The sequence below is a fragment of the Anas platyrhynchos genome, chromosome 1 (genome assembly GCF_047663525.1).
Source record: "Anas platyrhynchos isolate ZD024472 breed Pekin duck chromosome 1, IASCAAS_PekinDuck_T2T, whole genome shotgun sequence".
NCBI lineage: Eukaryota > Metazoa > Chordata > Aves > Anseriformes > Anatidae > Anas > Anas platyrhynchos.
The window spans coordinates 55,172,486-55,195,791 of NC_092587.1; the positions used below are offsets into that span (position 1 = coordinate 55,172,486).

At 51.0% G+C, this 23,306-nt stretch overlaps 1 protein-coding gene across 39 annotated transcripts in view; it reads left to right on the forward strand.

Moving 5' to 3' along the window:
- RBFOX2 (RNA binding fox-1 homolog 2) overlaps positions 1-23,306 on the forward strand; it is a 157,508-nt gene that overhangs the window by 64,359 nt on the left and 69,843 nt on the right. For 8 of the 39 annotated variants that reach the window (XR_005262603.2, XR_005262602.2, XR_005262606.2 and 5 more), the window contains exon 1: positions 13,401-13,731. The exons of 9 other annotated variants lie outside the window; for them this stretch is intronic. Coding sequence is in view for 20 of the 30 variants with exons in the window: in XM_072038074.1 (XP_071894175.1) it covers positions 13,423-13,731 (309 nt within the window). In the remaining 10 variants the exon portion in view is untranslated. Of the gene's footprint in view, positions 1-8,392; positions 8,770-12,429; positions 12,806-13,398; positions 13,732-16,702; positions 16,834-23,306 lie in introns of those variants that run through there. 22 more of the 39 variants (XR_005262598.2, XR_005262601.2, XR_005262599.2 and 19 more) reach the window with 11 other exon arrangements.

The following is a 23,306-nucleotide window of genomic DNA, read 5'->3' on the forward strand; positions in this document are numbered from 1 at the left end:
CTTTAGGGCTTGTCGCGTGTCATGCTCAGGTGTGCTGGTGTTTTCTCCAGATAGCATAATTACAAACTGTTCTGTGAGGTGCGTAAAGCAGCGGGTTGGGGGAGGAATGAAAGTCGAAGTTGCCTTCTGTATGCTGCTGGTATATCCAGACTGCTGTCAGCTTTGCTTTGCAATTTAATCACTAATTATATTTTTGTGAGTTATTGTTCTGCTCAAGCTGCTTTCCTTGGGAGCTGGCTCCGTTAGCTAGCGTGATGCATGAAATGTAAGTTTTGGGAGCACAGTCTTCTGGCGGAGGATTTTTTCAAACTTCACCTGGGCATTCATCACTGCCTTACATTTTATCCTTTGTAATCATTTCAGAGGCAGACTTTGGGCAATCTGAATTCTGCCTGAATAGACTGCGAGTCCCTGTTTGGCAGCTGAGGTTGCATGGGGAGGATCTGTACTCAGATGGGGTCTCACCAACTTCAGGAAGGTTCTGCCCACACAGATCTAACTTCAGGATCTCTCCAGAGACTCTCTGCATCTTCACCAAGAGCTTTGTCTGTCTTGACAACCGTGCCTGCGTAGATTGGGTTTGCAGAAATCCTCCTTCCTAACTGAGGATGATCCAAGCGTTTTCACGAGTCCTGTTTTAGTTTGTAGGTTTCTGGAGTTTGCTCACGCTGCTGTTCCACTGGCAGGCAGCAAGAAAGCTCTCCAGAACAAACAAGCCAGTAGTCCAGCAGGCAGAGGTCTCACAATTTGCTGCTTTAGCAGACCCACGCGGTATCCTGGCTCTGCCTCCTTTTTCCATGTCCTTCCCTACAGCAGAGTTTGTTTAGGCTTTGAAAAGAAGTGGTGCTTAAGGAATAATTTTCAATCCTGACCTGTCCTTTCGTGCTGTGTGTAATTGCGTTTTAGAACTGTGCGAGTTTTCCAGTCTAGACAAACCATTAATATTTAATAGCTGAGCGTAGCTGATGAAGGGAAGAGCTGAAGACAGTAACAAGATGCAGGTATCTTATGTCCACAGCTCAGGGCGTGCACCTTGCCAGGCTGTTCAGCTCCTTTACATCAGTTTCAGGAGCACAAAGCTTCGGTTGGGAGTGGCAGAGGCAAACCAACTCCATCATGTGTAAGTAAATGTCTCTTACCATCCATCAAACCTTGGCTTGAATCTGCCCAGTACTTTCTTGGCCTCATAAGACACCCGAGTCTCCTGAGCTCTCTGACCTGCGTGCAGATGCCGTGCCTTGAGGAAAGATGCTGCGCCAGCTGCAGGAGCAGAATTTGTGCTCTCCTCACCTCGCCTCCCGTGTAATGGTAGAAATGAGGATGCCTGAACGATTCAGAAGATGATTTACAGAGGTAGGCAGCAGCAAGTTGCTTCCAGCCACCGAGGAACGGCTGCTGAACGTGTCCACAAAGGGCCCACGGAGCACAGTGGTGGGAAAATGCTTTTCCCATCTTTTTTCTTTTAAGTGTCTGCAGTCTGAGGTTATAGGGAAAGTGGGTTTTTATGAGTTTTAAAAACGAGGCACAGATATTAACGTCGGTATTGTGAGGGAAGCCGAAAGTTGAACGTAACACTTGCTCAGGCGCCTTGCCTTGTGAATGGAGAATGTGTAGCAGAAGGTGATTGAAAAGGGAAATCTCCAGTGCTTGGAGGGGAAAGGAAATGAACAGGAACTACTTCAGAGCTCCCATTTTATTAAATAAGGTCTTTGGCATTTTTCTCTTTCATATTCTCTTGAAATCTTGAATTGTGTCCATGAAAGCTGGAGGAGGTGGTGACTGAGGTCCCATTGTCTGCCTGCGATCCTTCCTTGGCAGAAGCAGCGTGTGTGTGACGGGGCTGTCTTCCCCGCTACCAGTAACCTGATATTCGCCTCTTTCTTTCTTTAGCCGTGGGCTTCTTAGCTCTTCTGACAGAGGGATCTTAATTTCCTTGGATTCAAAGTGTATTTTTGGTAATTTCATTTGTGCTAATGTGGTTTAGGAACATTAATCCTAATGAATGTGAGGGATCAGTAGCACTAACTAATCAGACCAGGTTCAGGGAAGCAGTGGTTCCTATGGCTTTACCAGCACATTCAAATTCCTGCCTGTGATGCCCTCATTACGCTAATCCAGCACACTCCTCTTTGCTTCTGCTGCCACCCCTCATCTCCCAGACCTGCTGGTTGCGTTCCTGCTTGCTGCATCTCCATCCTGATCTCCAGCATTAGCATGCTTAGCGTGTTTCACTGGCAAAAAAAAAAAAAAAAAAGGCTTGGTGCTGAGCTGCTCACTCTCCTGAATAGCTGATCCGTCACCAGCTCTTTGTTCTAGTTGTTGGTTATATTAAAAACTGGAAGAAAGAAAAAAAAAGAAAAGTGCAGCTTTTTGAAATAAAGTTATACCTCTTCACAGCAACCGAATAAGAAATACAGACTGGAAAATGAAGCCCTGCACAGGAGCGATGGCTTTCCAAAATAATTCTCACCTGGAGTGAGCAAAAGGCACCTTTGTGCTCAAGATGCGGGACTTGCTTTGGTGCAAAACGCGAATCTCTTGCAGCTTCCAAGATGTAATCTGGGTACCGTGCGCTGTTTGTCTAACACCGGTACGAGCTGGCTGAGCTGCTTGATCTATTTAGCTGCTATGGAAATCAGTACATACCCAGCCAGAAAATGCATCCTTGCTTGCTGGCGTGTTTCCTACATTTACATCAGTCTTTAAAAAGCAGAGACATATTGTGAGCTGCTCATCAGATCCCTGATGACCCAGTTTAGCAGATGTAGTGATTGGCTAATTGTTAAAGATGCCATTTTTGGTGGGTGAGAGGAAGAGCATCAGCCAGGCTTCTAGAGATGAAGAGTTAGAATCAGCGGAGGTAAGAGCTCTTTAGTGGGAGTAACTAGATAAGGCTTGGATTAATTTGTCTGGAGAACAGGGAATTATGCTAAAGATTTTATAAATTCAGTTTATAAAATGAAGCTGTTGGTGTAATTTCCTTAGTAAAGATCAGTGTGGTGTAACAACTGTGCAGCATGGAGATATCTCAGGCTCCATGCTACATGGCTGTAGCCCCACAGCACTACGTTTTTTATCAATTTAAAAAAAAAAAATGTCCTTGGGAAATGTCTGCAGCTACCAGGGAAGCACTTCAAGCGTGGGGAGGCTACAGCTAGCTTCTGCTCGTGGAGCTGTACTTGTAATTGGGACTTAGCACGCTTGCTCTAAGCAGGCAAAGCAAAGCCCAGGGCTGTGGTCTTGCGTTTTCCAAAAGTGCTCCTCAGTCTGCAGACATCAAAGAGAGCCGTGCATGTGAAGTAAAATCCTGGGTTTGGAGAACGTTGGGAAAAAAACTTGTGTAATCGCCGTGCCTCGTACACAGAAAGAGGAGAATTAGGTAAATGCTGCGAGAGTGGCATGTAAAACAGTGTCTCCAGGCAAAGTGATGGGTTGGTAGGAGATGGAAAATAATAAAATTCAATCTTATAGAATGAATAATAAAATCCAGCAGTAACTAGATGGGTGATAGCGTTAGTTGAGGTAGTTGAGGGAGCTGTGTGCTGTGTGATCGGTAAATATGCAAACGCACTGCTTTTTTTTTTTTTTTTTTTTTTTAGGCTCCTGGCGTTAGAAATAGCAAGTAGGGGAACCAGAGCTAGTGGTGCAGAACATGAAACTGGGTATTATAGGGATAATATCAATCTGCGAGAATGGTAATCTTGACTTTAACATGTATTCAAGATTATGTGTGGTTCAGATAGGGTAGATGTGAAAGGAGATAGGCTGTATTGTATGCAGTAGACTGTAAAGAAGAAGAAAAAAAAAAAGAGCAATACCGATAACGCAGGATCTATTTCTGGTCAAATTTGCTGTGGGGAGGAATGGTAAAAGGGGTCCCAGAGGGAGCTCCGTGAGTCTGCTGTAATCTCTCATAGGATTGGATTCAGATACAAACCTGAGTCTCTGAAATGATATTATTCCCAGCACCATTACAGAGATAAATATTAGTATGAGAAACTTTAATTTCTCAGATACAGCTTGGAGACCAAATGCTGCTAATAATAATAGGGTCAAAAGACTTCTCCACTGTAGCATTGTCTGTTGTTGAGACGGGGCACGTATCGCAGCCGATACGACTAGTGCAGGAAAAGGAGCTGCTCAGAAGCCTCCATGCCCTCAGCTTTGTGCTGGGTGGTGATGGTGATACAACCTTTGATACAACAAGCAATGTATTTAGCGAAGGCGGTGAACTGGATTGAAAACTCGGACGCTGGGGTGTGCATGGTGGGTTTTTTCTTTCCTTTTTTTTTTTTTTTGGATTGACAGAGATGCTTCGGGTGCAGATTCCTGATGATGGAAGTGAAAGGGAAAAAGCTTGGAAGGAAAAACATCATCCTAAGCAGAGGCATAATCGCCTCATAAAGGATGCTAGGTGCAAAAAGAGAATCTCCAAGGGGTAGAATAAGGCATCAGCAGAGATTGCTGTGCCTTTAAGGTCAGGAAATGTGGGGATAAAAGGGGGGAACTGGCAAAAATCAGGCTGAGTTAAACCTTGCAAATGTTACTAAGAAAATGGGTGACAGCTTCTCAGAATCCTATTGCAGAGAAGGAAGGATGTGGGGCCACGGAGTGTTGGGGATAGGATAGTTGATGAGGATGCTCCTGTTGTGGTGGCAGAATTGAACAAATCCTTGTTGTAAGTGGATTTGATCATGGGCATGAAGGCAGGATGGTAACAGGCATGAAATTGCTGTGGAAGCAACCAAGTTAGACATTTCAAAGACCACAGTGTGTGCAGTGGGAAGCAGGGCTGGGAAGCAGGTTGCCTGGGGAATGATGTTTGCGTTTCTGAAAGCAGAACTGCCTCATGAAACTGCACATCTAATGCAACTTCTGATAAATCTATCAGATCAGGAGTGGTATCGTTTGCTCGGAGAACTGGAAGCGTCATAGCCCTCTCGATGATGGGGCATGACCTAAGTGCAGACCTGTTGGGCCAGCCTCCGTTGGGTGCAAAATCGGAGATGAAAACAGCAATTAAAGGCTCAGACGCAAATGAAAAAGGGGATAAAACGCAACGCAAATTCATCAGAATAGCATTGTGTCAGGTCAGCCTATCTTCAACAATTTTATCTTTTCCTTTTCTCGCCAACGTGCATTTTTCTTAACAGGTTGGCACATCTTGCTGTAGCACAGGTCCTACAGCATCTGATGTGGCACAGCAGAGGAAGGTGCAAATGAGGCTGGAGAAGATGCAGTTCAGTGCTGGAACTGGGAAACGGATTGGGAGCAACCATCTTGTTCTGGCTGCTATATGTGTATTTAAATTCTATTTTTCATTTTATTTAGAAAAGAGGAACACAGGCTAGATCAGGTGGAAGAAGGCTTCTGGAGACTGGGGACTAGGAAGATGGTTGTGAGAAAAGGCTGGAACAGCTGCTTGTTTAAGTGGGTAGAGGGGGCCTACATCAGGGAGGTTAATTGTTAGGGAACGAGAAGAAACCTTTAAGCCAGAGGACAGCACTGGCACAAGAACAAAGAACAAGCAGAAATTGCTCAGGAAGCTGGAGATGTGCAGAGCTCCCAGCTGCTGGCGGGCGCTGTTCTAGAGCAGGCCAGGGGAGCGTAGCTGCAGGACCCGGTCCTAAGGTAAAAGTTCTGAAAAGATCAGATTGCCTTGTATGACAGCAGTTGAAGAGACTTTCCGACACAAGGAATCAGATCGAGACTTCATATTGCTGTAATTTTAAACTTTCTGGTATGTGTGAGCATTTGCAGGAACACGGCTATGGTTTTATAGCAGTTACCCAACTTGTGTTACTGGAAATGCGTGTGCAGAGCAGGTTATATGGTAATGTAGTCGGGCATTTATCTCCAAATACAATTCTGGAGCGCAGCCTTCATGTATTGGACTAATATTCCTTGCAAGTCAACGTGCAGTCGTAGACCAGCCACTACAGACAGCCCCTGTAGCAGTGAATTTTCACCGTAGACAACTCAGGTGTTGATTACTGGTCAATAAAGTACGTCGAGTCCTGCTGTGTCCATCCTGGCACACGCAACTTTACAAGTACTTTGTGTAATTAAACTTTCCATGGGGCACAGGAGGTGTGATGCTTCCTTACTGAAGCGTCACCCGCGTATCCCAAGGCAAAGTTTAAGGCAAAGTACTTCAATCTGCATCAACAACTTGAAAACATCACGGCTCTATCCGGATCTATCTGCTATAGCTAAAGCAAGGGAGAGGTTGGGTGATCCTCCCCGCTCCCCCTCCTTGTTTTGTTTTGCCCGTTTGACAGTTATTTATAGATAGTACGATATCTGCACGAGGATTTGGAAATGCTTTATTCCCCGGAGGCCTGGTGGAAAACAACAAAAAATCGGATTGTGAAATAAATGTAAGGTTTTTAACTTAGTTAGGGATTTGGTTTTAAAACCTGGGGCGGTAATATGAAGAAGCAAAAAACAAGCAGTGGAAAAGACTTCAGGTTTTTATAAATTAATGCCTTTTCATAAACAGATGTTATTGGAGATACTAAATTGCCCGAGTGCATAATAACGAGCTATGCAGAAGAATGAAGGGCAGACACCTATTGAACGTGCAGTTGCAGAAAGGGGAAAAATAAATAAATAAGCATTGTTGTCTGTTCGGAGGAAACCAGATACAATCTGTGCCCTACGGCGGGGCTTGCGGGGAGGGCGAGGAGGGGAAGCCACGCAATCTTCTGGAGGTGAGGAAGAGGCACGGCGCGAGCTCCAGAAAGCCGGGCTGAGTCTGGGGTGAAGTCAACTGGACGAAGGCAGAAGAAGATGGAAGTTTATTTTGGGAATCATCCTTTTTTTTTTTTTTTTTCTGTGGCAAAGAGGTTTAGAGGCATAGCTGCTTTCCCATTTATGGGCAATTAGCTTCTCTGTTGTCTGCGCAAATCTTCACGCAGAAACAATGGCTATAGAAACGTTTTTTGCTGCTCGCGTTTAAGGAGCAGAAAATGGCACGCTTTATACTCCCCAAATTGGCCGGGCTCCTTTTGTAAGGCAGGAGTGGCCCTAGGAAAGATGATGAGAGTGGGTGGCAGCTGCTCACCCGGCTCCTCGCTGTCCTTTTCCGAGGCAGCTCGGCCAGAAGGGGCGGTCAGAGCAGGGGAGAAGCCAAGAGCTGACCTGCCCTGTGGATAGGTCATGGGCTGCGGGTTCCCCTTCCCTGAATCGTGGATTACCAAGGAAAGGGTGCCAGAGACACGATCCATGCATTTAACCTTTGGGGGAGAATGAAAAAGTTAACTTGATTCTTTTTGAAGGGACCTAATCTGCGTGCCAAATGCAAAGCTGATAGATGTCAGTTCTTTTTTATTATATTATTATTGTGGTGTCTGAAGGAAAATGGAGGTGCCGCAGGAAAACATGAGGGGGCAAAGAAGAGGAAAAGGGAAAACGGCTTTCTTGTGGCGATGCTGCTCCATCATACAGGAATGGCTCCAGCTGCCCACCCCAGAGCAGGTTAGCAGCGCCCAGCCACGCTGTGTGGAAACTAAAGATCAGAAATGTTCAAAGAAGAGGACACAAAGCGATGATCCCCCTCCCAAGACGCGTTTGAAGCAGTCGGGGGGATTTGGGTAGCCTGCCTTGGTTTGGATCACCGTAGCAATCTCACTTTTGAAGCCCCAGAGCGAGGCTGTGGCAGGCCTGTCCCTCTGGAGGCCGGCATTTCGTGTGCCCGGGGGTCTGCGAGCCCACGCGCCTTGCCGCGGGCGGTCGCCCCCCGGCCGTGTTTTGTCTTCTAAGAATCACCCGTGGGCTCTCGGCTTTCGGGAACACGTCTGGCATGTGGGGCCGGGCCGGGTGAACCCTCCGCCCCGTGTCAGAGCAGCTCGGCATCTGTCCCCGTCGGTTATCCCTCCCTGGGAACGCGCCTGGGACAGAGGAGAAAGTGCCGGGGAGGGGGGCGCTTCCCAAAAGGGGGAGAACAACTGGCTCTGCCCCCCTCACCCTACAGCCCCCCGGCCTTGGGGGCAGCGTTAATCCCCCCCCGGGTGCTGTGGGACAGCTGAGAGCGGGCGACCTGGGGGTCCCCAGGCCCGGCTCCCCCCCGGCAGCAGGGAGGGCGAGGCGTCAGCCGATACGGCCGCATACCCCGTCCCGAAAGAGATCCCTTCGGCTCGAGGCATCGACGTGGCTGCCTGCCTCACCCCCCCACCCCCCTCCCCTCTCCACAGCACCAAAGGGTTTTTTGCGACGCTAATCCCAGCACCTGTCCCTGCCTAGGACGGCAAGAAAGGGTACGGGGGTGGGGGAGGAGCGGTCCCATATGTTTTTCGCTGTCCTGGATTGGGAGCGTTCCCTCTGACGCACCTAGAGCCCGGAACATATGCTCCCTTCAGATCCGAAATGCTGTTTGCTTCCTCCCGTCCCCGGCGGCTGCGGCGAGGATCCTGCCGGCCCCGCTCGGCGCTCGAGGCTCCTAGGGCCGCTCTCCGGACGGGATTTCTAATTTTAGGAGCCTCCGCTGCGTATGGTCGAGCGCTGCCTCGCCGGATCCCAGAAGAGAGGGGCTGAGCCGAGCCGAGCCAGGCAGCTCCTTTTTATTTTCAGCTGAGCCAGTGTCAACCTGAGTGGCCCCAGAGGCCTGAGCCAAGCACTGCGCAGGGCTGCCAGAGTCCTTCCCACCAGGCTGAAAGACGGAGGCTCGGGTCTGAAGCCTCCGCTCCTGCGTCCTCTTGGCCTCTACCTGGAGGATCTTTGGCTATGTATGGTGTGTATTGTATGGATTATCAATACCCAGTCGTCCAGGTAAGCGAGAGGAGAGCGGCGACTCGACAGAAGCGTGCTGTTTGCTTCGGGCGGGCTGGAGCCCTGGGTGCTGGTCCCGTAGGACACCGCTGCCACCGCGCTCGGCGTGTGCCAGGCCTGGGCTCCCCAGAGGCTCCGCCGAGGGCTTTGAGCCTCCCCGCATGCGAGTGGCCCTGTCTGACGCTTTAACTCCCCGGACTTGCCTTGTTTGAGACCCGTGTGCGTTTGCATTTCTGGCTTTTTATTTTTTAATTTATTTATTTATTATTTTTTTAGGGGGGTTGAGTTGACAGCAATGCCGCGCTCTGCAAACTGCTGTGTTGTCGAGTGCCTTGCTGCTTTGCCCGGGGCATGTGACTTGTGTGACTGCGGCTTGTCCCTCGGGGGTGGTGAGCCACCCCATCACCCATTTTCCTCCTCCCTCCTCTGAAACCAGCCACAACGCCCCTAAAAGTCTCCCCCGTCACTTTTTTGCTCTTGGAGATCCAGTAGGGCGACGGGCAAGGGTGGGTTTCGGAGCAGGGCTTTGCCTAAGGCAGGGCGCGTTGCAGCCCTGGCTGGGGAGGGGGCTATATTTGGAGCACACGTGAGCTTTCCTGGCCTGTCGTGTGGCCTTGGAGAAGCCAGGGGCTCTGGGTCAGGCTCAAATACTTTCGGAGCCAAGTGAAAGATGATGTTCTCTGCGCAATCCTTGACTATTCAGTGTCAGCATTCCTTGTCCTCAGAGGCACCAAATTCATCCAGAAAACGTGAAAGGCAGACTTAACAGTTGAGGATTATCTACCCTGAGATACTTCAGATAGCCACTAAAGAGTATTTTGTTAGGTTACCTTGTACCGGGTTTTTGATTACGTACATGAATAGACTCCACCACCAGAAGTGTGTCTTTTGGTTGTTAAGATTTGTTCCTGATAAATTGGTTCTTTGCACTTGAACCTTTTTTTTTTTTTTTTTTTTTTTTTTTTCCCTCCCTCTGGCCTTGATCCAGCTGGCAGGTTTGCTCCATCTCAACTTGAGCCAGCACAGAAATGCAGGTAATGGGATGTTAAAATCGAAGGCTGGCCTTTCTTTCTGCCCTAGCAGCACAGGGGAATTAGAGGCATGGCGAAAGAAAAAGTCCTGAAACTTGCTTAAAGCCGAGTGTTTGTGGCTTTCTCTTCTCTTCCCATTTCTACCAGCCTTACGAGCATTGAACTAACCCAAGCATATGGAAGTGGAAGTGTAGACCACTTAATCCAACTGCGGGTTAGTTCTTCATTTGTGCTCTCACCAACGTGATTTCAGCGGCCTTGCCCCATCACCTGCTGCTTGAGAAGCCTTCTCCAGCTTGTTTTCCAGTAGGATATGAATGATAGGAACTAACAAACACCATCAAGCGTGTCTGGGTGAGCACAGAAGAGAATGTAGCGGAGGTGCTGAAGTGCTCAGGTGTGAGCAACAAGCCTCACCTGGCTTGGTGAGGATGATGAGATCTGCCCTGGCTCTGCAGAGGCAGACGAGGTTAATTCTCCCTGACTTACTTCCTAATGCTGCTTCCACAGCACAGGAAGGAAGTTTCACTGCATTTGTGCCTGTGATGCACAAAAAATCATGGCAACTCCCGAGTCCTGGCATCTAGATCTGTTCTGAATGTGTCGCTTTTTGATCAAACGCAGTCAGTAGGAAGGGATGATCTCATGGCTCTGAGCTGTGTTCCTCAGGCTTCCCGTGCTCGGCTCTGCCTCTGTGTCCCTGTCGCGTTCAGCAGCCTGCTCTGCAGTTTGGGGCTTGGGCTCTCCTGGGTGAAGGGTGGCAAGCCATGATGCTAAATTGCGTGGTGGTTCCGTGACGGGCACACAGGTGACACTAGGTGGAGGCCCACCAAATTTATTTCACTTGACCGCCGGACAATTCCCCCAGCCCCCAGGGGGAAAGGTGAGTCGTGCAGATCAGCCAGTTAATTTTATCGGTCTTGTTCATCATCAGGTGTTGCTTTGTTGGCTCCGGTGGAGCCCAAGACGAGTTGTGCTATCAAGTCTGGTCTTGTTCTCCATGGTATTCTTGAAACTTTTGAATCTTCGTATCGGGTGTTCATGTCAGATGTGTTCAGGGCGACCAGAGCTCTTGCAGACCCGTGTTTCTTGTTGCCTGAGCGCATCCATTAGAAACTGGGGGGCTTCTTTGGCTAAGCAGGAGCAAAGGTGGGTGAATTCCAAGCAAAAGGGAGGAGATGCTTCCTCCGTACACGGTGAAAGAGGGTGACCAGCAGGAGATCATACCGATGGGAATTCCCACTCTTCTGGCATGTGAGCAAAGCAGCTGTAGCAGTGGGTTGGTGCAGATGGGTAGGTGCTTACACCTTCCTCTCTTCCCTTAGAGGGCTCCTTGGTGGCGGCCGGTATTCCTAGAGGTTCCTGAGGTGAAGGCCAGAGTGGGTTAGAAAATAACACTGGGTGAGCAGTGGTGGGATGAATGTGGCAGGCCATTTCTCTACCCTAAAGGTCTGTGCTGTGCCCTTTGATCAGGGACAAGAAATTGCCACCATATGCCGTAGAGACTGGGTGAATGCAACAGTTAATCTCCATTAACTTAAGCTGAATTACGCTGAGTGATTTGCAGAGGTCTGGTGAATGAGATGCACGTAGCTCCAGCCTGGTGCTTTGCCGTGGCAAAGGTATAAGGAGGTCACCGTGTTTTCTGCCGCTTTGAAACGGAGCTCACACTTGACCCAGAATCGTGCTCCAGAATCGCAGGTTTGTAATAGGGGAAAAAAAAAAATAAACCCAATTCTTTCCTTGCTTGTGCAATACTGCTGGCAGACCTGTGTAGTGTCATAAGGAGCGGGTTAGCGGAGAGGATGCATTAATGGGGGAAAATGTGGGCTCTGCTCTGGTGGGACATCATGGCTCGCTGGGGCTTTGGTCTTGGGCTTCTCACGTGGAAGGAGCAACGAGCTCTGGCTGAATTGGTGGAGATGGGAGGGTCAGATCTAAGTTTGCAGTGAAATTGGGGAGCACTGGGGGCCAGCGCAGGCTGCTTGGTGCGATACCTGTGGTGTTTTTTTGTGGCAATTATTGCTGAGGGTTTGGGGGCAACGCAAAGGAGAGCGCATGGGGATGTTGTGGTGTCACTTGGCTCCTCTGCCACAAAACCTGGCGGGTCTCTGGGTTACCAGGTGCCAAAAAGAGGTGTCAGAGGGGCCGCTCTCCTCCTCGTGTCAGAGCCCCCACAGCCTGAGGTGGGCTTCGTGGGCACGACGCCCGCTGCGCCCAGCAGCGCTGCCGGCCATTTTCCCAGCTCCAGCACCGCTCGGCCACCCCCCTATTTACATTTTGAGGCAAAAAAAACACCAAGAGGGGAAATCTCCCGGCCCTTTTCCCTCTCTATTATGAGGGAGCCGCGGCTCCAGGCGCTGTAGTGCTTCCGGGTGAGGGCTCGGACCGTGCCGCCCGCTCCCCTTTGTGGCAGCCGGAGCCCGGCCGGCAGCTCCCCACCGGGGAGGGGGGGGGGGGCACCGCTTTTTGGGGTGGGGGGAGGGTTTTTTTTTTTTCTTTTTTTCCTTTTTTTTTTTGAGCCGAGCCGGGCGGGGCGGGCTAAGGGAAGGGGGAGGTGAGGGGGGGGGGGGGGCGGTCCCGGCTCGCATTAATTACCGCGGCCGGGCGGGGCGGCGCTTCCCGCAGCCATCTGGCCGAGCCGGGGGGGGGCGGCGGGAGGAAGGGGGAAGAAAGGGAGGAACACGGGAGGAGGAGAAGAAAGGGAGGAAAAAAAAAATATATATTAAAAAAATAATAATAAAAAAAATAAAAAAATAATAATTAAGGGCTCGGGGGGCACCGCGCCGGCGAGGCAGCGCAGCGCAGGCACCCGCCTCCTCGGAGCCGCGGGTGGTTTTTTCTTTTTTTTTTTTTCCCCCCCATTTTTTTTTTTTTTTAATATAAATCGTCGCTATTTGATTATTTTATTTTTTATTATTTTATTATTTTTTTTTTTCCCCACCTCCCCGCGGCCGGGCTTTCCCCCATTTTGGTTTATGGAGAAAAAGAAAATGGTAACTCAGGTAAGGCTGCTTTGTCTGCGCGGGGGAAGCTCCGGAGCTTTGGGGCCGGGAAGGAGGGGGGGGGGGGGGGAGAGACCGAGCCGAGCCGGGACCGGGACCACCCCACAGCCTCCCCCCGGCTCGGTACCGCTCACCTGGGCCGGGAGGAGCCCGGAGGGAAGGCTGGGGGCTCGCAGTGCCCTCTAGGGAGAGCAGGGCAGCGGGCGGCCCCTTCCCAAACCGGGCTGCCCGGCCCCGGCCCCGCACAAAGGTAAGCGGGGGGCTGGCAGAGCCGGGGGTGAGCCCCCCCCTTCCCCCGGGTCAGGGTTTGGGGAGGGTAGCGGTGGGTTTGTTGAGGTCTCTGCACGGTTTTTGGGGGTTCTTTGCCTCGGTGGGGTTTGGTATCTGCAAGGGAGGAGGAGGGAAAGCGGCATCGGCGAGCTGGGAGCCTTGGGAGCCAGGCATTATATAACGCCCCGCAGTGCCTTGCGGAGCGGCGAGCCTTTCGGGGGGCTATTCCCAAGGCTCTCGGAGGGAACTTTTCTTCAAATCTGGGTTGATCCAAGCTCTTCCCTCCCCCCCCCACCCCAACTCCAATCCTTCCCCTTCCGCGGAGCTTTGCATCGTTTCTCCAAGGGATGCCCGCACACCAGCCTTGGCTTCCCTCGCCTGCCCGCGCCGAGGTGCTGCATGTCCCGCTGCTGCCAGAAGCGACACCCGCTTTGACCCTTGCCGTCCCTCATCCCGCATCGACTTGTCAGCTCCTGAAAAATAAGCTCCCTGTCCACCGCGAGGTGTCTTCCCCTGCTCCCAAGCCCCACCTTCTGCTCCTGCTATTTAGTCCCTTCCATTACCCGTTCCTTTTCGCCCGGCCCAAGGCTTTCCGTTTGGAGACAGAAGAGCTCTGCGGAAACCTCCCGAGGCGCTCGGTACCTATATTTAGTGCCGTGAGTGATGCTCGAAAAGCCGGGGCTTTGCTTGCAGGCGGGGTCCATTTATCTGGCGCTGCCTCGCTGGGGATGCGCCCGGGTGGACGGAGGTGGATGCCCCCGAGCCGCGGCCGGGCGCGTGCACGTTTCGGAGTTCCTCCACGCAGCTTCGTGTGCGTGCTGGAAGCTCCCCGCCACCACCTCTCTGCGCATAATCCCTGCCTGTGCGCTGCAGAAGGGAGCCCGAGCCCTCAGCACACAGGGGGTGCGTAGCTGGTGCGTCCCCAAGACCCAGCACCCCAAAGCACGAGCTGCTTTGGGGCCACATAGAGCCGGGGAGGACGGGATGCCCAGCTGCTGGGGCGCTGGGTGAGACACAGGAGGGCACAAGCTCACGTAAAGGTTGGGGATACCCTCGTAGGAGCACGCGTTGTTAGCGTTGCTTGACCTTGAATTATAAGTGCCTTAAAAGCGCGTGCTGCCCAGGGTAGGTTTTTGGGGTTTGCGCTGCGTATTCGCGTGCTGATGTTGCAGCTTCACGCAGAGCAGTAGGGGAGGAGAGCTCAGCTTGCCCTCGGCTCAGGGTTTTGGGGTGAGCGGCTGATGGCCCCATAGTGGGAGATGAGGAGGATGGTGATGGTGAGCTCCACCGCAGCTCTGCTTCTCACTGGGGGCCTCCGGGGAGAGAGGCACGGCCGGCACCGTGCCCTCACTCCGCAGTGCTGCTGGGGGCAGTGCCCTGGCCTCGCTCAGCGCCTGCAGACCTGGTTCACCGGGGCTCTGTTTCGTGTATGGGAAGTAGACATTGCTGGTATCTTCAGCTGGTAATTGCTGCTGAAAGGGTTCAGCACCGCTGAACCGAACGGAGCGAGGTGCTGTCGGCAGGATCTCGCTCGGTTTGCTTCGAGCTCTGGATGTCGTTGTCTGCCTTGGCTGAGTTCTGTGGTATTTTAGGGAGTGAGCTCGCCCGTTGTCTTTGGGAACCTGGGAGGCTAGCTGCCCTATAGACCTGAGGGCTGGTGAACCAAAATAGATGGGGGGAAGACCAGAAATAGCGATGGGGAGAGACGGGAGGTGCTGGAAGGGGGAAACGTGCTTGAAAATAGGAAACCAAAATTGCTAATGAGAGCTAGAGCTCAGCTTCATTACCAGCAAGTACCCTGCTCTGATCCCCCTTAATCCTAAATCAGGGAAGACGAGCGTTCAACGGGGCCCGGTACATCATGTGCTAATTGCAGATAAAAGAGAAAAGTCTTGGGTGGATGGGAATTATACGGTAAAAGGCTTTCTCTCGGCGCGGGGAGCTTGCTGGCTTGCGTGGAGCACAAAGCCCTCCCTTTCTTGGACAGCCCAGTGCCTTGCTGGCGTTTTCCTCCCGAATCTGTTTCCCATCAGGGCTGGGAGAAGGGGGGAAGGTGTCGAGCATCTCGCAGAGTGGGAAGGGAGCCGCTGCCTCCTTAAGGAGTCCCGCCAGCCCATGTGGCAGCCGGCAGCAGCAGCAGCAGCGGCGCTGGAGCCTGCGTGCGTGCCCGTGTGTGGCTGTGCGTGTGCCTTTGTAATGAATCACCCCGCCATTGTCTGCTCCCCTCCCTGCTGCCGTGCCTGCCCGATGGAGCCTTTCACCTGGGCTGCTGCCTGCTCGCCGGCCTTCTTCCAAGACGGGAAGAGGAGGAGGAGGAGGAGGAGGAAGGGCTGCTGGCGGTAATGAAAGCCAGACCACGGAGAGCCGCTCATTTCAGGCACCCCGCTTTCCCCCTCTCCCTCTCCCTTCTCTCCTTTGGATGCGGGTGTAGGCAGGAGCATCTGAAGGTCCCCTTTTGTGCGGCCCTGGGCTCACCGGGCTCCATTTTGCGGCACCATCCTGCCTGCCAGCCTGCCCCCTCTCGGCCCCCCGGCACCCCCGGCGGCTGCAGCCAGCACCGTTTATCTTGGCACGTGTTTGCCTCGCTACGCTCTGCCCGGGGCTCGGGGAGGTGATGGCGTTTGTGGCTTGGAGACTAATTTATGTCCTTGTTAAAACGAACCAGCGAGCGGCCTCATTTTTTCCAGAGGTTTTCTTCCCTTCCCCTTCCCCCCTTCCATAACCCTTTCCCTGCCAGGGCCAGCGTGCGGCCGGGAGGCGACCGTGTGCAGCCCAAAGTTGCCGCTCGCTCGGGCAGTGCTTTAAAAAAATAAAACAAAAAGCAAATTACAAAAAAAAAACCAACATGCAGAGCTCCTTAAATGGAGATCTTATTTAAATCAGAGCAGCGGCTGACTCACTAAAGGCCCTCCCTGTCTCCGTTTCTTTCCCCAGCCTCGTTCCCTTCCCTTATCTTCCTTCATACCCAGTGACAGTAATGGATTTTTGTCTGCCCCCCACGCTGGGACCCGGAGGGGGGGCTGTGTATTTGGGGATATGCGGGGACAGGAGAGGGGGAGCCCCGTCACGGCGGCTACCTTGTGCTAGCTGAAGCTGTACGACGCATCCCGCTGTAGCAGAGCGTCCTCCTTTGTCTGAACTGTCTGCAAGCGAGCCCGAGTGCCAGGACAGCCGCCTCCTCCCATCCCGTAGGTCTCCTTTAGGGTCTCTTCCACCTCCCCTGGGTGCTCCAGGATCTCTTCCACCTTCCCCCTACCATCCCCTCCCCAAAATTAAAGCTTTTTCTTTTTTTTTTTTTTTTTTTTTGGCGCATTGAGGGATTCTCTCCGGAGCTACCACGATTCCCCGTCCCCTTCCCTTGCTTCGAGGATTGCAGCTCCCTTTTCCTTTTGGCCAGGCGTCCTCGCTGTTTGCTCTGTGGTTTGGTGTCACCCTGCAAACTTGCATGAGCTGTCTGAGGGGGATTGCTCTGTTCTCCATCCACGGCCTCGTGCTCTTTTTTTTTTTTTTTTTTTTTTTTTCCCTTTCTTTGCCGCTCCGAAAGTGGTGCTCGCTGACGCGTTACTTGACTTTTCTGCCTCTGTGTGTATCCCCTAGTTCTTGCTTCCCTTCTGCTGTTTGTCGTAGGACCTCGTTTTAGGGCTGCGGGCACCATGTCAGCAGCAGAGGTTTGTGTGAGAGGAGTCCTGGCCAGGCCCTTTTCCAGGAGAATCTCCCCCGGAGATTGAAGGATGGATCTGCAGCTCGCTTGCCCTGATGTAAGGACATGTTTGTTTGATGTGGGCCTATGGATTGTGTCTGTAACTTGTTATGATACCCAGGGATTTAACTGCTGCCTGAGAAGGGCTTATTCTTAAGGGCTTAAAAATCAATGGGGCCTGTCAGAGCCCACTGAGTGTTTTTTTTATTTTTTTTCCTTAAATGTGCTTTTTTTTCCCCTCTTTACCACCTTTCCTGAGTGCTTTCGGACGCCTCGGGGTAGAAGCAAACTCTCAGGGCAGCCTCGGGATGGCAGGAGCTGCGTTTGCCGTTGCCTAGGCAGGATGGCGATGTGAAAGGGAACCCGATACAGCAGGGCCATTTCCTTAAGTCCCTGTCCTAGAAATAACCTCGCTGCTCCTCGGTGCCTTTCTCCTGCAGGTGACTAGGTAACGAATCCCAGGTACCCGGGAGGGGAGAAATGAGGATGCCAGGGTTCGCGCTGTCATCCTCAGCTGGAAAAAAAAAAAAAAAAAACACACATAAATGTAAAAATACCGTTCCGGCGCTATTTTAAGAGCTATTAATTTGTGAACTATCCAGATCAGTGCAAAGGGTTGTCGTGAGCTACCAGAAATATTATCAGCTGGAGGTTTTGAAGGATGGGGAGCCCTTAATACCGGCGGTGTCTTTCCCTGCAAGTTGCTCGGTTCTGATGGCTCCCTTGCATTTAATTAGTAATGACCGGCCCTTTACTATAAAATGAACGCCAGTGCAAAGGGGAGCGGGGGTGAGAGGGGATTTAATTCTTTATTTTAATAAATAAGGGTCTTTTTGGCCTTCTTGCTGGATTCAGGTAAAATGCTTGACCCGTTTGCCTCCTAGCTGCAAAATCCCAGGATTGCCTAAAGGGTATCCCTCCGAGGAGTCTCGAGGAAGTGGTTAATTTGCCTCAGTATGGGCTCAAATGGGATTTGAAAGGTTGTAGTCAGCTACTGTCCCTATCTGACGTGTTCCCTGGAATCTGAGCAGAGAAATGTTACTGTCCTACCAAATCCTGGTTTGCTCCGGCAGAGCCAGGAGTGATCCCGTGCTGTGCAGGATGGTTTTTGTGGGGCTGCTCGGGGTGGCTGTGCTGTGACCAGCAGAGGCTGGAGGTGGGTAGGCTCCTCTTGTAGGGTTCACCAAAGCCAGAACAATTAATGCTGAATGGAAAACTTTTTCAAAAATAACAATAATAAAAAAAAGTGTGCTTTGAATATGGAAAAGAAACCAGGACAAATGCTGGGCCTGTTCAGCAGTGATTTATTTGCAATATTTATTTATATGGCTTTGCAATACCATCCATTGATACAATCCAGCAACGTTATTCATGAACTGAACCGAGAGTATCGAGACGCTCATGCCCTTCAGTTCTGGGGCACTTCTATATTTTAGCTCGGGAAGGAGACCTCTGCTTCTTCTCTGTATTTCCACGGTAGTCTTTAATCATGCAATCGCCTGCTATTTTTTTTTTCCCCCACAAAAAAGGAAAGAAAAAACCCTCCCATCCCCATCGACTCCGGTCCGTGTGGCACCACGGTGACCTCTGCGAGGATCGCTAGCAGGGCTGCCCACCCCAGCTGCATCCCACAGACCTCTGCTGCTCGCGCTGGGTGTGTAATTAGCCGGCGTGTTCGGCGTGTGTTTGCCAGTTGGTTTCGTGTATTTGCTGACAGCAGAGGAGTGGTGACTTTTTGCAACGTTAGGTTCGCTTTTAGGTTTGGGGAGCGTTTGCCAACGGGCACGGTTTCCCTTCTCTTCTGTCCTTCCCTGACCTGTCCCATCCACCCAAAGCGGATGGCTGAGGTGAGGCTGATCTCCTCCTCCTCCTCCTCACGATGTCCAGCCAGTAGTTTGTGCTGTCCCTGTCTCCTTTCCTCCCACCTGCCTTTTTCTGCCCCTGTTGCAGTCAAACTTTCCTGATCTATCCCTTTCTCCCCCAGTAACCTCGTCCTCTTGGCTTTCAGGCTCCTTGTCCCAAATTACTTTCCCTCTATTACACCCACAGATTGGTTTCTTGGTTATTTTACTTTTTGCCTTCGAGATGGGTAACTGCTGTGCCCTATCCTTGGACCTTCAAATATAGCTCTGGTAGCAAATGTACGTAATAAAATGTAGTTTTCTATAGTTCTGTTTTAGCATCAGTCAGATTTTGGTACCTTTTTGGCATCATTGCTCAGTGTAGATCCCTGAAATGAAGGTTTTTCTGCTAAATATGAAGTCCTAGCAGGGTTTTCAAGCAGGCTTGTTCTTTTTTTTTTTCCCCACCCCATCATAAGACAAAACATTCTCCCTGCTTCTTTCTCAGGTTGGATTGATGTGGCTGAAATTAACTGCAGCAAAGAAAGTCACCGACCGCCAACTAAAATCCAGATAGCATGAATAAAAGGGTCCGGATGTTTTCTCAGGATGGTAAACAACTGCAAACAGGGTCTTAGAGTGGGAAGTATCAGCCAGCCTTAATAATAGGTGGCACGACTGGCCCTGCCTGTAATGGAGACTCTCTCCCTGAGCAGTCGGGCTCTAAATACCCAAGTGGAATTGCGCTCCAAGTAGCCTGTAATCTGAGGGTGCAAGGAGACACCAAAAATGTCCCAGTAATTGCGAGGGTAATCATCCAGCTGCCTCTGAAGGCTGCCCTCAGGCTGGGAGGCTCGAGGATGGTTAAAACCCTCTGAACTGTCCTCCTGGGTTACCCTGCTTAAAATTCACGGGCTCTGCAGTTGTGGTCCTGGGGAGCGCAGGCTTTCTGCCTGCTGTGTAAGTCCTGGGCTCCCCGAGCTGTCTGACTTTCACATAATCGCTCCTGATTAACCAAGGTTTAGATAATCAGAGGGTGACCTGCGTGGTGTACAGACCTTCGTTCACCTCGTGGGGTCTTACCGAGGCTCCCTTCTCCCTCCAGTCCTCAGAGCAAGATCTGCTTTAAATTCCTGAAAAAGCCAGACGTAAAAACGCCCCGGAGAGGAGGTCTGATTTCTTGGATAGCGTTAGTCCTCCTTTGTCACACGTACCCTCGACGGATGGAGAAACCCTTCATTTAATTTGTAGCTTTCCTTGTTTTTTTTTTTTTTTTTCTTCTACTGTTCAGCGTGGCACAGAAAGGAAGGTTATCAAAACTCGACCAGCGTGCAAGGGGCTTTGCAATATTAGGGAGCGGGGAGTAAGAAAGGCTTTTGTTTTCCAGCCTGTGTCCCTTCCAGCTCTGGGAAACGTCATTTAGATAAATAGGGCAGCGGGGGAAAGGACTGGAGCGTTTCAATAGGCAGAGTTTTAAATCTGTGTTATCCTGCAAAGGATCCTTCCAGCCTGGATCGGGAGGCAGAGAGGAACAGAGCAGGGCAATTTGGAGGAATTAGTGAATTAGCCAATTTGTTAACTGTTGGTTGGACTGCGAGGCATTGTGGTGTGTTAGCTTGGTGCTCAAATACTTAACACTTAGTTTGCTTTAACTTTGCCCTTGCTTTCCTTTGTGTGCACGAAGGAGCTGTTAAATTTGGGCAGGATATTAGTATGCTGAATCATTCCCCGAGCAGCCCCTGACCTCGTTGCAGGCTGAAGCTGTTTCAAAGCATCACCAAAGGGAGGGAAAGTACTTCTAGGAAAATCCCTCTTCGGGTTGGTTTGGAGGATTGTGTTTTGGTGCTGGGGCTGGCTTAGTTTAGACCTGCACGGTGGAGCCTGTGTTGAGTTAAAGGGCTTGGTGTGGAGGGAACTGGGAGCTGTGGGGGTTGTGACTGGAGGCTGTGGTGGGACCTTGGGAGACTTCTGTGTTCCAGGTGTCCTTCACGGGGACCTGGGGAAGAGATTGTGCATGAGTGTATGGTAAAAGTGACTGAGGAAGAGGTGTTTTAAGAGTAATGTGTGCTTGGCGCTGAGCTCAGCATCGGGTCCCATCTTCAGGAATTCAGAAAAAAAGAAAATTTGAGGATTAGCTCAAGTTGACTGTAAACTTTGCTGAAAAGTGGCTCTCTCCGTGCTCCCTGCTACCCGTTCCCGTGTGCTGGTGCTGCTCCTGGGCCGCTCAGCTCACAGACTTTGTAGTTTGGTTGTGGCAGGGTCAGTTCCCAGCTAGATCGCTGCCCTTGAGGAATGATGCTGGGGGACTGCCCGACCCTCGTGGTGGCAGAAACTTTGCTCATCCAAGCCAGCTGTGAACCTGCATCCCAAGAGGTAATTTTTGGAGGGTCTTTTAAGTCTTTAAAGCTGTTGTTGGTTAAAATATTGCGAGAATGAGTTTGTCTGGTAATGTGAACTTCAGAAAGGTAGGGAAAAAGAATTGCTGCTGAGGTCTTGATGCTCCGTCAGAAAGCGGGACTTCTGTGTGCTTTGTCTTATTCACTGAGACGAATCTAAACAGAGCAGGTTAAATCAGATTAAGGGTCCCTGAGCTGTGTTTTTTATCTGTTCTGAACTTGTAGCTTTAGGCAGCCTGGTGGCGACTTGGCCGAAACGAAGAGGCTCCTGAAATCAGCCCCTCTGCGCGGAGGTGGTGACGTTCCCGTCCCTCTTGGCTTGCGGCTCAAACGTGATTTCTTAAGGCTTTTTTTTTTTTTTTTTTTTCCTGTTAGCAATGCTCTTAATTAGCTCTGACAACGAGCTGCGGGAGTTGCAGCGAGCGTGGTGCAGAGGGAAGGAAGGAGAAAGCTGTGCCGGAGGCTGCGGGCTGCAGCTCGCCTGGGAAGGTCCGTGCCTGGTGGGGAACCACACGGGCAGAAATGCGGCTCCCGGCCGGTCCTCTGCTGAAAGCAGAAGTATCCAGAAGGCCAGAGGGTGGGTAGGAAACTCTGAGCGACTTGGTCTGTCACACGGAAGGGAAGAGGAACAGCTCGAGCCAAGCAATCGGAATTTCTTAATATTTTGGGGGAGTGTAAAGGAAGGTGAACCATCCAGGAGAGTGCATTTTGGAGAGGAGCACAGTGGTCTCCAAATCCTCCCAGGGCTCCAGGTTAGCTGTGAGGCTCGCTGCATTGCTATACGATTTTTTCTGAGATGCTCTTTGGCGTAAATCTCAGCAAAAAGAAGTTGGTGGTGGGAAAGACCCGTGTTAGATTGACGTGCAGAGCTGTGCTGAGCCTCCTGGGCTCGTATTTGGGTACGATCTCTTCAGCGGATCTTGAGTGGATCTGCTGAGCGCCTGGCTAGCCCTGGAAGATCTCAAAACTTCTCCATCTTCAAAGAAACAATTCAAACCAGTGCATTTCTTGCTTTCAGCTCGTTGAAGGATCAGCATCTTGACCACTCGTGCTCCAGGATCTCCTTCCTCCCTGTCCTCAGTCAGTGCTATGCATTTCACACGTCGCACCTCTGAAATTCGGAAAAACTGGCAGGGGCAGCTGAAATCTTGTGGTGTTTTCGGTCAGCTGTCAGTGATAGTAACCCGATCTCTGGCAAACCCCTCCCTCCCTCTCCCCAGGGTGCCTGCTCTGCCATTTGCGTGCCATTAGGGCTGATATGATCCAAATTAACTTCTTCAGCTGTTTACATTTACTTTCTGAGTCATGAGAGGTCTGCGGGAGCCACGAGGTTCGGTGTTGTTTTCCTTCCTAACACTTTTCCTTTTGTCTTCTAACGAACTTTTTATCTTTTCTTGCCTGGGATCAGATGCCTTTTCTTTTTTTTTTTTTTTTCCACATTAGCGTGCTGGTGGGCACAGGGCCCATCACGGGAATAATCGGCAGCTGCTCTGTCAGCGGAGGAGCACTCATTATTTTGATGTCTGCTGCAAAATGGTGGCTCCTGCCCTAAATGACTCGGTGAGGTAATTGCTCGTCTTCCAGGATATGCTGCTTGCGCTGTGCAGGAGGTCTCTTAATAGGATAGAAAAAGCACGAGGTGTTTTTTTTTGGGGCCAGGCTGAGCCTGACTTCTGAGCGGATCCTTCTTAGTGATGTTGTTGAGGGTTGTGGTGGTTGGGAGCGGGGATGGAAAATCCCGGCACTCGCTGCTTGCAGGGCAGCAGGATTGGTGGCCCTGTCTGAGCTAGGCTGCTGTGATTGCTATTTTCTATTTTTGATATAAAATGTGTATTTTTGGAGGTATTGCTGCTGCTCTTCCAGCAGCTTGCAGTAGGAAGCTTGTTCCTGATACCTATCAAGGCCTTCCCTGCGTAGGTAAGACCCAACCACCCTCAGGGAATGGTTTGGGTTGGAAAGGACCTCAAATCCCACCTGGTTCCAACCCCTGGGTTTTCTGAAGGCTTCCCTGCCCTGTGTGACCAGTGGATGTTTTATGTCCTCTGAGTCCGGTGAGGTAAGTGGTGGAGGCTGGCACGAGAGCCCAGTTTTGAGCATGGCCGTGGATTTTATGGCCTTGTAAGAATGATCCTGAACAAGTACCTTAAGGGAGTCTGATTTCCTTCAAAATCCACTGCAAAATTTTTGTTCCTCCCCCAAGTTTTTTTTGTTAAAGTTCCTTTATAGGTGCAATTAAGAGGAAAAAAAAAAAAAAGAAAAGCAAGCTTTTAGCACCGTGGTGGTTAAAATCGCCC